Source organism: Opisthorchis viverrini, assembly GCF_000715545.1.
Source record: "Opisthorchis viverrini unplaced genomic scaffold opera_v5_588, whole genome shotgun sequence".
NCBI lineage: Eukaryota > Metazoa > Platyhelminthes > Trematoda > Opisthorchiida > Opisthorchiidae > Opisthorchis > Opisthorchis viverrini.
In genome coordinates, this window is record NW_008752252.1 from 131,152 (window position 1) to 146,269 (window position 15,118).

At 46.1% G+C, this 15,118-nt stretch overlaps 1 protein-coding gene across 1 annotated transcript in view; it reads left to right on the top strand.

Annotated features, from left to right (window-relative positions):
* The window catches only part of T265_11802 (hypothetical protein), a gene marked incomplete at both ends in the record, with an annotated part of 38,233 nt that extends 31,303 nt beyond the window's left edge, over positions 1–6,930 (top strand). The window contains 3 exons of the mRNA XM_009178567.1: positions 929–1,111; positions 1,752–2,207; positions 5,044–6,930. Coding sequence (XP_009176831.1) covers positions 929–1,111; positions 1,752–2,207; positions 5,044–5,387 — 983 coding nt within the window. The remainder of the gene's footprint in view (positions 1–928; positions 1,112–1,751; positions 2,208–5,043) is intronic.
* Between the last annotated feature and the right edge of the window lie 8,188 nt (positions 6,931–15,118).

Sequence of the window (15,118 nt, forward strand, 5' to 3'; positions counted from 1 at the left end):
TCTTGACTTCGTTTTGGGCATTAATAGACCTTGTGCACCTTTGGTGGTTGTCTTGACGTGAAGGCTAGCTTGGGAGGCTCAGATCGAGAACTAAGCTGAGGAAAATACCGTTACTACAGTGTGCGATTCAGGGTTGTGCGTGGACTGGGATACCACTAGGGTGGCCAGACCTAAACAGGAGGACGATTAGGGTGCTCGATCAGCGCTTTTGGCTCAAAAGCCTAACCGCAAGGCAGCGGTGTTTGGCGGGGAATGCGAGTGCATTTCAATTTTTACAGAATAAATTGCCACACGTGTTCCAACCCCAGAATGGAGGGCCAGGAGATTGTTCGTCGTGCCCCTGACCATTGATAAACCTGGTATGACTATGGGTGTCGCACGGACACCTCCAGTGTAACTCTTTAGTTCGCGGAGGCGCACAAACCATCAATGATGAGGTTCAGTGTCTTCGGATCCTCGTCTCCTGTCTCCGTTCGTACTACTTGAGTTGGCTTTATTAGAATGCATCGTGTGAAATATTAACAACATTGCTGGTAGGAGTCGGTATTCTGAAGAACTAGGTTTCGGATATACTTCATTGCACTTGAGTCTTGCGCAACAATTGCATTTGGAGTCCTACATCGATTCTCAGAACTAGGTAAGCCGTTCACTTCAGTGGGTCAGACTATTGAATCGTTGGTTCCCACAAGCGTCACCCTCCTACAAAAATTCTTCGCGCTTTATCCATGTGGGTCAGTCAGGGTCGCCCGATAAATTCCTACTTCCTGCCGTTATTTCGTGAGCCAGCTTCTTTGTTTGAAGGGCATCGCAGACAGATCACCGGCTTTGACGGATAAATATTTGCATCCACGATCCTATGGATGCGTAAGCCAGCAGTCTTTGTTTATTATCTATCTACCAAGTTCTTCTCCCCTACCGTTTTCCGCAGAGGGTAGTGTACTGGTATTTGTTACGCGGAAGACACACAGCGAGGAGGTGGCACGCAAACTGAAAATGCGTGATCTCAAGGTCCTACTAATTCACGGTGATATGCATCAGTCCGAACGAAACTCCGTGATTCATTCGTTCAAGCGTCAAGAAGCACCTATTCTAGTTGCCACAGACGTCGCTTGTAAGTTTTTGTTCTTCTGTGTTCATCCTTTATGTTTCGTTCTATTTTCCTGATGGGAACCCATCGTAGACCAAATATAGTCATTTAGGCCTAATTGCATCCAGGCTTGTTGGGCAAATCGTTCTACTGGCCTGTTACTCAACTTCACACGTGGACGATGTGGTCTGTCGCTTGCAATTCATCAGAATTACCAAGCCCTGGTCATGGTATTCGTTATGGTATATCAGATCTTCTCATTGCTATCATATTCACCAACGGGAGCCCCATAATGAGAGAAAATTAAGGATGTCATAGGAAGGATTTAGCGCTAACCAGACACAAACAACTGGGTTGCTACACCTTTACCTTTCATTCAGACAATTTGGAGGAACTGACAGCATGACAGCCACAGTATCTTTTAACTTCTAGTGAAACCCTGAGGGTCAAATGGGGCCCCGCAGATGGACAGCACCCAATTTTTACATCTTCATTCATTTCTCCCGGGTCATATTTTGCTCACCCGTAGGTTTGCACCACATCGAATTAGGCACGGAAAGCGAGACTTTCCCGGCTAGACAATAATTCAGATATCGTACTTCTTGCAGTGCTGGACTCATTTTACCTTTCGATACAATGGCTTTACTTTCACTTTGTATTTCAGCCCGAGGATTGGATATACCTAGTATTCACAACGTGGTAAACTATGAAGTCGCCCGGGACATTGATACTCACACTCATCGGGTTGGCCGTACGGGTCGTGCCGGAGTCAAAGGCACTGCCTACACGCTCTTCGTCGCGGGTAAAGACCCGGTGGACTTCGCTGCTTGTCTCGTCCAGCACCTGGAAGCCTCGGGCCAAAACGTTCCCCCGAAGTTGCTTGACTTGGCTCATAAGTGTTCGTGGTTTGCACACAACCGTTCCTCGTTGGTAAATTCAGGCGGCGCAGCCGAATCGATCAGTCGCCCAAGCTTTGGATTTGAACCCAGGCCACCACGTGCCAGACCGGGCTTAGGTCTCTCAGCAGATGACGAATCTTTTGCCGGTGGTGGGAATCCGAGGAGCGGTCCAGCCACGGCAGCCGCTGCCGGTGAAGGGGCCGAAATAATTCGTCCTGGCGGTAAGCTTGTGTTAGTCTCTTGCTGCCTAGCAGTTCACATCCTTGCGACTGTCATCGTGGTTGGGGTAGCAGATTTTTCTTCTGAAGTTAGTCCCTATCAGTTGTGTTGCATACGATGGCCCTGTAGTTGTCAGACTTCTTCAGAAAATCCTGTACAAGTCAATCTGATTACCAGATATCCGACAAATGTCACCCTCCTGGAACGCTCTATGTCAAATGATGATTTCATCAGGTTTAGTTTTTCATGGGGTTTTGATGATCCTATTCAGACTTAAGCACTGAGCAGTGTCGATATTTCGACCCTCAAACTGATCCAAATGTGACTGGCGGCCTTATTTTGTGCTTGTCAGTAGGCCTGTTTCTTTGTCAAATCAGTACTGCGTAAACACTACATTTGACCCATCTGTTGTAAGAAACCTCTGCCCCACGATCACTTAGTTAACACCACCCCAGCTCCGATTAAGCGACTAGCAAATACTAGCTAGGTACTGTTTAACAATCAGGACAAAAACTTGAAAGCCCTTTTGGCACCTGTCTGCTATGCCACTCACAGGAAGCAAGCGGGCAGAGATACTGTCAGATTGCCCGAGCCTCGACAAGAGCAGTCAAGACGCCGGGATTGTGTTCGAACCACCGACCTTCCGGTCAGTAAGTTCAAACATTACGCTCTCTCGAGCTTATCGTCGGCGTTAATTTTGAAACGGGTGGTTCCAGAGCACGCAGCTCGTGCAAAAACTCACCGACCTACTGCCCACCAAACAGGTAGCTACGAAGTTTTACCGAAAATGACTGCTCGAGCATCATACATAGCCCATCGCGCCTACTCCAAACATATTAACAGTTGATGTCTGTCAGCATCCACGAAGGCCAGTCAATGCACACCTGTCCAGTAAACAAAAGGCCGATGTTTAGCCTCCAGTCCCATATATCACCTGGTTCATACTGTCCGGAAATTCTGTCCATATGTTCCAGAAATGGGCGAGAATGTTTTCCACTCTGACAGGATACCCAGTAAAAATAGTTGGTCTAAAAGTTATGCCATTTTTGGCACAGACAACGATCCTCAGTGAGGAACGCGTACCACATGGTTGCAGCTTTTAAACGCTCACTGTAGTGTTGATTTGGTACAAAACAAATGTCGGTTTCTGCTTTGTCCAGCCTCCTCTCGATCAATTGCGCTAAGTTCGGATGGACAGGAATCTCGGCTAGCAACTTAGCTGTTTCACCAGCTTAGAATGGTTAAATTGAAAACCAATCACTTCAAACACCACCCTATCATAGGTTTTTAGTTACTGCTTTGAATTCCGTGACCACTCGTTTAGTGTGGAGTCGTCGACTTACCATCCCGATTTTAATTAATCAGACTTTTATGTATCGGTTGTCAGCCCACCTAATCGATTTTATCCGTCAAAGTTAATTTTGTCATACTGTGTGGGTTGATTCGTTAGGCTTAACAATCTGCCTACTGTTGTGCTATCGGATGGGCCTACTCAGTGCGGTTTCAGTTTGGCATTTGTTGGCGTGCTTCAATTAATCTACCCACGTAAAATAACGGTTATCCCTCAACAGTTCTAGCTAGCGTGAATTAAGCGGCCCCAACAAATAAATCATATAGACTGAGTCATATTTAAGGCGCATGAGACGTTCTGGAAGTTCGAAGCACCACGATGACCCAGCATTCAGCAGATACTGGAATATAATTGGTTGTTGGACCAAAATTATGGATACTTTAAGATAGACACTCCGAGACAAAAGACTGGTATACAATCGGGCTGGGAACTCGGTGGCATCTCTATGTCGCCACATGTTCCAACCTGGAGGGCCAGGAGACTGTGTTCGTCAGACCTCTAACCATTGACCAACCTGGTATGAGAGGCCCTGTGAGTGTCGCGGGACACTCTCCAGTATAGCTCAATGGATCGCTGAGGTGCGCAAACCGTCACACCACGGTAACGTCCAGTCTCTTCGTGACGGCAGCGAAACATCTGTGTTGAACACTGATATCATGCTGTCGATGATGATGATGGCATCTCTAAATTTGAGCAGCAATCTTTCACGTGTATACCTCACAGCCATCTGGAAAGTAGTACATCACCAATAGGTGTACACTTCAATGGTACTGGGCATTGCAATCGAACCCTGATTCTATGGTTGGCATGAACGGAAGGAACTCCGTCCAAATTGCCACTGACTTACAGATGTTTGCTAAACGACCTGACTATTGTTAATCCGTCACTGAATGACAAAATATCCAGTTAGACAATGAATATAATCTAATCATCATCATCATCATCATCGACAGCATGACATTAGTGTTCAACACCGATGCTTCACTGCCGTACAACCATGATTTATTTGAAAGCCTTATTGCAAATAAAAGAGTAAAGGTGGACGAGGAAGGAAATTAGCGCTAGCTTACCACAATCATTCCGAGGTGCCTACACCTCCAGACATTCACTCAGGCAATCTGGATAGAAACTGACAACAAAAACGCCACTGACATCGGTTGGCAGTCATATCTTGTAGCGTCTCCAACCAGGCACGTTGAGGATCTAATAGATCTAATGAATAATATAATGTAGTAGAGTTCATCAGCTGCCTGGTCCTGTCGGTTGGTGCTTGAAGTTGTAATCACATGGTGAATCTCAACCAGGACGGAAGGCCTCGTATGACAGCTCTGCTCAGAGCTGTGGAATACAGATGCATTTTACAGACGAAAGTTGACAGAAGTGAATGATAATCACTATTCTGACCTAGCCTTATACCCCATCTATCTGAAATCCGACTCCTCCCCTCGCCAACTAACACGTCTTGTTTCTTTCTCATTCTCTCACAGGACTTCAGGCAGATAGGTTTTGTGCGATGAAAGCCGCCTTTGCAGCTCAATACAGCAGACGTTTTGTTTCAGCTGGAGTTGAAGCCAGCAAATACACTCATCCAGAAATGCTTCAACCCGCCACCAACGTCACCAAGAGTCAATTTCAAGCATCCTCTTACGGGACGGAATTATCCTGCCCTCAGCCAGTAGCGACACCACAAGCTGTCCCAACCCCTAGAGGAGTTCCGGCACCTATTCCTCCACCAGTTCCGGTTCCAGCTCCCGTTCGACCACCGCCACAGCCAGTGTCCACCCCGCCCTCTCAGCCTGAGGTCAAGAAAAAGCGTTCACGATGGGATTAGCCTTTCGATCAACACTTGAATGTTTTGTTCTTCACAGACTGCAAAATAATGCCTCAATAAAAATCATTTGAAACACAATCATATATTTATAACACCACACAAATTAAAAGTAAAATGGCAAGTCGATTGGAACGAAAATTGCGGAGCAGAAAGTAATCACATCCGGACGATATGGAGCAAACGAACAATACTGCATGCTAGTTTCAGTCAGTGATCTTGAGCTAGCTCATTTGGAACACTTGACGTCATTCGAAGATGTAGCATGCACAAGGTGTCCATTCGACAGAAGAGGCCATTAGCGGTGCAGTCAATTAGTTGACTGCACCGCCTAACCTCAACCACCACCTCCGAATCTGGACGTAGGTCGGTAACAACTTCTAGAACCACCATCGGTCAGTGGGTTATAATCTATAGAGGGACATAGAAATTGCCAGTTGTTAAAAGTCCAAGTTAAATTATGCTTCAGTTACCGTTTATATAAAGTGCCTGTTAGGGAAGGAAACCATAAGTTGCTTGGATCCTCTACCTGATAGGTTTGTAAGTGGAGAGACAAATATCAAATCACGTGGTTGAGAAACGAGTCGTGCGAAATGACCACGCAGCTCATCAGCAACGTTGTCAGCCGTAAGGACCGCGTACCTGTCGTACAGTGGTTGTAGCTGTCACAGTTTCGTTCACAAATGATTTGAGGAAGTGGGGTAGGTAGCACATTGGAGGCAGGAATTGATAAATTGGTACGCAAATACAGGACCGTCAGGCGACTGTTAAATGGGGGAATAGGGAAGGGAGCTACACATTGAAAGATTGGATGCACGCCCTTAATGGAGCTTGTGCATCCACGCGGATAATCACCCACCACTAGGGTGGTGTTCGATTTCGGGGTCTAAATTCCTTTGGAGATTCGTGAGACCCACACCACTGATGATTGCTAGGACTCACTACAAAACCCGTCGGTGCTTGAGTTCGTTAAGGCAGCAAACTGACATTATCACTCTGCGAAAACAAACTAAGGGAGACGCCACAGCGAGCCTGCTCGTGTTCGTTAACCCGGCCACACAAATAAAAAAATTTGTGGATGACCACTACTCAAAGTGTTTATCGGACATCCCTGAAATTGTTATATTTGGATATACCAATATCGCTGCCGGGTCCTTTCCTGTCCTGGATGACACCGGACATCCAGCTAGATTCGACCAATAACCTGGAATAACTGCTTGTACATGAATTTCAGGTATATTGGTTGTGAATACGAAAATCTGGGAACATGAGAAATAGACTACGAAATGCAAGTGTGTAGTCACTTGCAGCTCTGGTCCCTAGACTTGGCACGTTACTGCCGAATTTACAGGAAGTGCAGTAAAAACTGCTGGTGCTGCTCCCATGAGGAAATAGTCGTACGGTTGTAACACCCACCCGGTGAATAGCTACCATGCCTCCCGAAGGAAGCACGAAAACTGAGATACTGTCAGTTTGCCCAAGCCCAGACAAGATCGACTGAGACGCCGGGATTGAATTCGAACCACGACAAGCTTGCGGCTTATCCACTGTTATCTCAAGCTCCCAAACTGCCATGCAGCCATGAAGAACGCCGCAATGGTGGGGGAAAAGAGGATTGGGACCTAGTAAAAACGGCCCTATGTCTTCCTAGAAAGATGGCTACAACTTAAAAAACAACCGATAAGACACCAATGGGATCGATGTCATTCGCGAACCCCATTCGAGATGACCCAAGAATAGGACACAAACATTAACTCGGCATGAGTCGATTACGTGCCAGGCCCTGCAGGGATTATAACCAGGCGCACAAGAATCATCAGAGGGGCAAATATCCCACAGCAGTATTTTACAGTAGTCGCCTACATTTCGCATTGACAAGTTATGGCCATCGAACTATACGTGATTCGCGGCGTTAAGTAACTCACTATAATCATCAGACAACATCAAGCGGGAGAGGCGAGTTCACTGCTGAGTAAGATGGCCGGTACTACAAACGTCAATCAGGTTCCACATCGAGCCACAGGTTTATCCGACCCGCAACAATCTTACGACATGTGACCTCTCAGCGAGTTTTTCACAACCAAACATTTTTCTGATAAAGTGTTATTGTGCTCAGGTTGTACCCACAGAATACAAGCCTCTGATAGCAAGCACGATAGTGCTGACAGGTTGGTAGCTCAGACAAAGACAGACCATATCAACAGTACCATGCATGTCCATCCACCGTCGCCTGAACGGTGAAGTCGCGTAAGATCTTTTTGAAGATGAACTTCACGTTATGTGGCGAGCTAGAATAAGGCTTGAAGATCAAGAAGACACTTCACGCTATGCTTGAAGGTGACCATTTCCCCTGCAGAATCTCAAGGAAATAAACGCTAAGCGTGGAGTATAAACATCCGTTAGGTTTGTCGAAAACGCGACAAGTAACCCCGTAAATCTCAGGAATTTGTCGACCCGGCTTGAGGAGGGTCATAATCGGTCAGAGCTGGAGTGTAGGCGTCAGCTTCAGTAAGCTGTAGCTGTAGTTGCCCTTGGTAGCTGTTGGTGTGTTCAATTCCTTACTAGTAGCATTTGTGTTGTCGTGAGTTGTACGAAACGCCAGGATAAAATGACTTCAAAAGTGCCATAGTCCATGTGAGGGAAAATACCCTGGCACAGAGGAGGGTGGATGAAGCAACTTTTGAAGTACATTGTCGGGTCATTTTGATCTCTACTCGATTCGTAATTGAGTGTGGTCCTATTTGGAAATCAGTCGTTACGGTCCACCAGCAACCGACTGGGTGTCAAGAATAAAGTGGCTGTACAGGTTGCTCGCGGTCATTTTTCGGTTTTCCTTCGGTCTGCAGATGTCAACTTTTGGTGCATAGTCTTCGCGCTTCGCCACTGCCTACCAAGTTCCATCGCCCAGAAGAGAAAACAGAGACAACTTAACATGGCGGAGACAGTTTTATTGAGGAAGCCAAGGAGTTGCACCGTTCTCTAGTCGGACCGTAAGATAAATCATAGGAACTACATTCGACAACACGTTCAGAATATGCGGAGTCCGGTGTTTTTGGGCTTTCCGTCAGCCATGAAAGTAGGCTACCTGCTTCAAGTCCACATTCAACCACCCTAAATATTACACCATCAGCTAAAACATACCAAAGGGTCTCTGGAGCATTCTTTCGGTGGCATAAAAGTTATAGACTAAGAGTGTCGGCTGGAATGTTTTATCGGACTGAATAGGATACCCGCTGTTGCTCCTGAAGTTCGACGCATTCAGTTGCCGATTACTTACCATCCCGTAGACGAATTTTCGGCTTTGGACGTAGACATGCCGGTTGCCCATCGTCCCCATCACCCAACTTGTTGTATTTCTATGGATAAAGTGATAGAAGGGGGATACGTAAGTCGGTATATACGATGCGAAACCCAAATGACCAACTGTTAAACTCAATCGCAGTGAACAAAGCCGCAAACAGATGTTCCGCTCTGTAAAAAACCATGCAGTACCGACTGAAGATAAGTGACATCTACAGGGAGCATTACTGGTATGAAGCGGTGAAAGGGTGTTACAAGGTTGCAACTCCCCTCCCCCACAACCGATTTTGTTGAGGACACGCCATCCACGGGGTAGGATAGGTACAGAAAATTGCTGGCAAAAAACTCTGAAGTACTCGCAAAGCTCACGCTCCACCTGATGTACGGTTTTCACACTGGTTCAGAGCGTTGGAAGAGATTAACAATGTTCTAAGCGAAGGACATAAGTCAATCATAGGCGTAAGCAGCCTCAAAGTCGAAATACTTCAGCTGTAGCACCCTTCGGGTACCAAGCTACCATGCCACCCGAAGGGAGTGCGAAGGCTGGGATATTGCTAGGTTGTCCAGGCCTAAACAGGAGCACTCGAGACTCAAAAATTGGCTTCGAACCACAGACATTCCAGCCAGTAAATTCGTGGTTTTACCACAACCACCCCCAGCCCAGGCACAAGCAGCCTCAAGCTTTTCGTTACAGGAAACCGGTAAGCGATCAAACCAACAGACCCCCAGTGCAAGTTATCAATGGAAGCGCCTGAAGAATGGTTTGATTTGCGAAGTTTTATTCCAGCGCCTGAAACCTGCCGGTACCACAATCCCGCGACTTTATGGATTGCCCAAGGTTCACAGGGAAGATATTCCGTTGAGGCCGATTTTGGATATGTGTAATTCACTATATCACGCAACTACCCAATGGTTGGTCGAGATTTTAGAACCCGTACGCCAACATTTACGCCAGTATAGCCTCTGTGACACTTTTGAGTTTGTGAATCTGATAAAAGATTCGGATATTGGTTCCAAAGTTGTGCTCTTTTGTCGTAACTTCCCTTTTCACCAACGTCCCACTCTTAGAGACTATAGATTTCATCTGTGGTTACATTGACTCATCAGATTTGACACTCCCAAGCCCAACCACCGCATTAAAAGTACTCCTTCGGTGTACTTCTAACATACAATTCCAATTTAACTCTACACTCTACCGACAAATCGATGGAGTCGCCATGGGATCTCCTCTTGGCCCCTTGTTGAGTGACATCTTTATGGGCAAAGTGGAGCTTGAGCGATTGAATGGGGAGATTAAACGCACGCACTTTTATCGAAGGTACGTAGACGACATTTTTATGGTGGTACCAAACCGTTCCGAAATGGATGCTCTCTTGACCAACTTCAACCAGGCACATCCCTCTATTCAATTCACTTTTGAAACTGAAAGTGACAACGCTTTCCACTTTTTGGACGTTAAGTTAGTCAGACTCTCCATGGGGTCAATTCAGATATCTGTCTACAGAAATCCCACGTGGACGGGACAGTACACAAACTTCCTGAGCTTTGTGCCACTGAGGCGGAAACGAACCCTGATTCAAACTTTAACGAACCGAGCGAAACGTATTTGCTCTGCTGATACACTGGACTCCGAACTGCAGCACATTGCTAACGTGCTCCGGAGAGGCTTATAACCAAGAATATGTCCGACCGCCCTATCCAACCGCCTATCACGACCGTTGGAAAGAAGCCAATATACTTGAGTCTACCGTATAAAGGCGACCTGTTGGCGGACATAGTCAATCGCCGCTTGTTTCAATCCTTACAACGCACGTTTCCGGCTAGAACTCTGCGGTCTTGGTCGACAACAAACCCTTTGATCAACTTAAACCTCAAAGACAAGATGCCAGTCCTCACCCAGAATATGGTTGTATATTATTTCTCCTGCTGTTGTTCGGTGGAGTATGTTGGGCGCACGACACGGCAACTTTCTAAGAGAATACGTGAGCACCTTTCTTACCGGAATACCACTAACCTCAACAGTTCAGCCACCTGATTGACACCGGGCACGTAGTCATGCCAAATGAGTCATTTCAAATCATTTACCGCGTGCCAAATCGACTACCAGTATCTATTCAACGACGTTGCTTGACAACGGCCGAGGCAGTCGCTATACGCCTGCGAAACCCGGTACTGTGCTGTCAAAAACGTTTCGTACGAACGCTGAGTCTGCCTTGGTCGTGTGACACGAATCAACCGGCCAAATCACTCAACAGCCCTCTTCACTGTCTCACACCATCCAACTAGATGCGAAACGGGGGGAGGCGCAGACAACCAATCGTTCGTGTCTCCACGTTTTTGCATTTCACTAACCAAACTTCGTAGCGTATTTCATTTTTCGCTCTTATTTTAACCATTAGATATGTACTGACCTGACGACGAGATCCCGAAAACATTATCGTTCGTCACTGTGCTATTTTTCAGAGAAATGTCTTGCAATTAATGTCTCCCAGCAAATCATGCTTGAGGTCCTGTTTCCTGGAACGAGGAAAGTGTTTCTCTTAAGGGAAATCGATCGCTGAAAGACCACGGATAGATTTCAATTGAGACATATACGATGATATCAGCGGTGTGGTTGCGTAAAAACGACACTTTTCCTCCGGTGGCGTCTAAACTTGCGATTGAATGTGCTTCGACCTAAGCGCCAACTTTATGTCCACTCGCAGTTTAATATTTGCCGCATTCAAACTCCCAGGTCCTCTAAAATTTGCACGCAGACAAAGATCAACGTTCAGCTGTAATACCCTTTCAGTGCCTAGCTGCCACGCCATCAAAAGGAGGCATGAGCGTTAGGATACTGCCAGGTTTCCCAAGTCTAGAAAGACGTCAAGAGGCAGAGGTCGGGTTGGAACCACGAAACCTACGGTCAGTAAATTTGGGCTCTAACCGCTGGGCAGACAAGATCGCGCAATCCTTAAGGATAGGTGGCATGACCTTTAGAGGCAAAAAAACCAACAGCATTACGTCTGAAAGCGTCATCTATATGTTTGCTTGATGCACTCAGCCAACTCTCCAGTGGGTCCTCGATATTTCATCCACCTCACGATTACCCTTTCACTAGCTGCCACGCCATCAAAAGGAGGCATGAGCGTTAGGATACTGCCAGGTTTCCCAAGTCTAGAAAGACGTCAAGAGGCAGAGGTCGGGTTGGAACCACGAAACCTACGGTCAGTAAATTTGGGCTCTAACCGCTGGGCAGACAAGATCGCGCAATCCTTAAGGATAGGTGGCATGACCTTTAGAGGCAAAAAAACCAACAGCATTACGTCTGAAAGCGTCATCTATATGTTTGCTTGATGCACTCAGCCAACTCTCCAGTGGGTCCTCGATATTTCATCCACCTCACGATGCCGACTCACACTGTTCCTTCTAATGTATATCCAGCTGCCCTTGAAATTGGTGTATCCGACTTACAAAACAATCCGTTGATTCTCCTTGAATCGCTGCAGCTGACAGTGATAAGTTCTCGCTATATACAGCAATCATACATTCATCATGTTAGGTGAAGAGTGAAGGAGTGAAAACCCTTAGTTTAACATGATTATCCAAGGTCGTATGCAGTGGTCGTTGCTTCAAGCCGGATGGGCAGCCAACAAACAAGGCCACATCCATGTTCTGTCAAACCGGGAAATCTATTATTCGTATCCTAGTGCACACTCTAAGCTATCAAGAGTTGGGTTGAATACAATTGAAGCACAAATTTGGCCAGAACTCTAAAAGGTGCATTCTTACCAAGCAGAGCTCATAAATCAGCCCTCAAACCAGCCAAAATACAGCAACAAGAGCAAATGGATCAACGACAGCATTCTTCATAAGGTGGTATGCGTTGGGAATGGGGTTATGTATTGGTATTTCAATCTTGAAGGGATCCCAAAAGTGCCATTACTATCGAAAGTGGCGTGACGAAACTGACCGCTATGGAAGTGTCGTGAAGCCTCTGTCCATTATCAGATGAATCCGAAGCCGTTTGCAGTTAGAACGCCCCGTGGTTTACACATCTAATCCCCTGAATGATATGCCGCAGTCAGTCACACAAGACACTCCAGAAAAACGAGCGAAGACAACTTAAGTCAATCTTTTCCTATCGTTCAGCTGTAGCTACGACCCCTGAAAGAAGTACGAGGGCTGGGATACCGCTAGGTTACCCAAACCTAGACAGAGGAAGTCGACAAGTAGAGGTCAGTTTCGAACCACGGACCTCTCGGTCAGTAAATTCGCGCCCTAACCACTGAGTCACCTTGTTACCTTAAGTGATTCTGGTTCTCGGGGATCAAACAACTCCGAATTGCGAAACAGGAAAATAGGTCACCGTTCACTCCATTTCTGATGCAGCAAGTCTCCATGCGCAGAGAATGCAGCTTCAGATAATAAGGCAAAGCAGTGTGAAACTGTTGGCGTACGAGAATCGTTTCTCTACTTCGAAATACAGGCGAGGAAAGCATACTTGTTTGGAGGAACAGGAAGTGCCCGACATCATGGATTCCAATTCTTCGACCTTTCTTTCCACCTGTGCTTTTTCCAACTAACAGAAATGTAAAGCATACAAATAACACGGATCTACCTCGATTTGTTTGGCTTTGTAACGCAGCACGTCTTCATTGAACCGTTCTTGCAGTTTCGCGCGTGCGGCCTCTAAAGCCTCTCGTCGTCGAACTTCCTCATCTGAACCTAAATAAGAATCAAGACATAAGTTGTGCTGCAACGTACTGAGGACTTCCGCGACATACACTGAAGAATTGTAAAACCTCCTCAACAATAAATATATAAACGCCAATGCCACAATGAGTATACCGCCAATTCGCAGAACGGGTTGCGTAGTGGAAACGTCCACGGCATTTGTCACAACCCCATCAAATCCATCTTCAGTTTCCACAAATGCATCCATCAAGATGAAAAGGATAGCTGAATGCACCACCGTTCACCGGAGACAATACAGATAGGAGATATTGCTGGAAATAACAAATTAGAATATTAGCATAAGTAGCCGTTTAGCACCGGTGCAGAAATTTCTGCAGCAGCTCTGCACCCCGGTGCAGTTTTCGCATATGGGCGGGAAGTGAGAACATGGACGCCAAAGCACAGCGTAATTCAACGAGAGAAAGTCGATGGCGTTACTTTCATCAGAGGTATCCAAACATCAAACGCCCGGGTCGCGACTGTTACACGATACTGTCGGTGTAGTGTCTGTAATCCGTTGTCACATTTACCATTCTTCCTGAACTTGAACCACACTTTGTAACTGTCGTTCACATTGTATCATGACGTTTGTTTTAATGTTACGAATACACAATTTTCCGGTGCGACCTGCTGACTTCTTGCTGAACGAGTGTATTCACGCTCCGTTGAACTGTTTGTTGACTGCTGAAACACTGGGACTAAATCTCTGTGTTTGTGTCAACTGTAGAACATCACAATTAATCCCTGTGACATTTTTAGCCGCGAATAATTTTTCCTACCGTGGAATATATCACGCACGCGGAACCATCTGTGGGAAATTCCAACAAGTGAATATTTCCTTTCACAGCCAGTTACCGCATTTGGATCGGTGTATCAGAATCAGAATCATATTTTTGGAGCAAAAGAAAAAATTCTGTGCACAATCCATCGAGAGAAAAAATGCGAGTATCATTCCATATACGCCCTTGGTCCGCTAGTGGAGTAGCTGACTTTCGGGACCAGAGCGGAGGAGATATCCTCACAGAAGCATAGATCAGATAAATGTTCATCCGAATTACGTTTGAAAATTTGAACTGTTTCTGATTGAACGACATTTGCCGGTAAACGATTCCAAAATGACACAACGCGGCGAGAGAAACTGTACCCATGAGGCACATTGTCCATGCGTGTGACAGTAAGTTTAAATCGATGTCCTCGGGTGATGTTGGTTGTTGGAATGTCAAACAAGAACATCAACTGCGGAAAATGGTTTAGGCACAAAACACGGAAAACATAGATGAGATCAATCCGGAGACGTCTGTATTCAAGTGTGAACAATTTCAGTTTTCTGCATCTTATAAGAAAGACTCCGCAAACTGCGAGCCATCTTTGTAACGAGGTGTTGGACACATTCGAGCTTTCGGGCTTCGTCTTTCGTAAGTGGGGAGAAAGCTGGTGCACAATATTCCAATATAGGTGGGATACAGTTTTAAAACTAACTCTTCCGTCCACATCGAAAAACTTCGCTTCAATGCCCACAAAATGCGAAGAGACTTCTTATACACAGCGCTCGTGTGGTCCTTCGACTTTAAATCATAACGGATTTGAACGCCCAAGTCTCGGATTGATGAGACCGATTTCAATTTTTGGCCATTTAGATGATATACACGATCTGAAGTTGGCTTTCCCAGGCATATATATTCTGATTTGGCCGGGTTGATCGGAAGCCTCCTTTCACA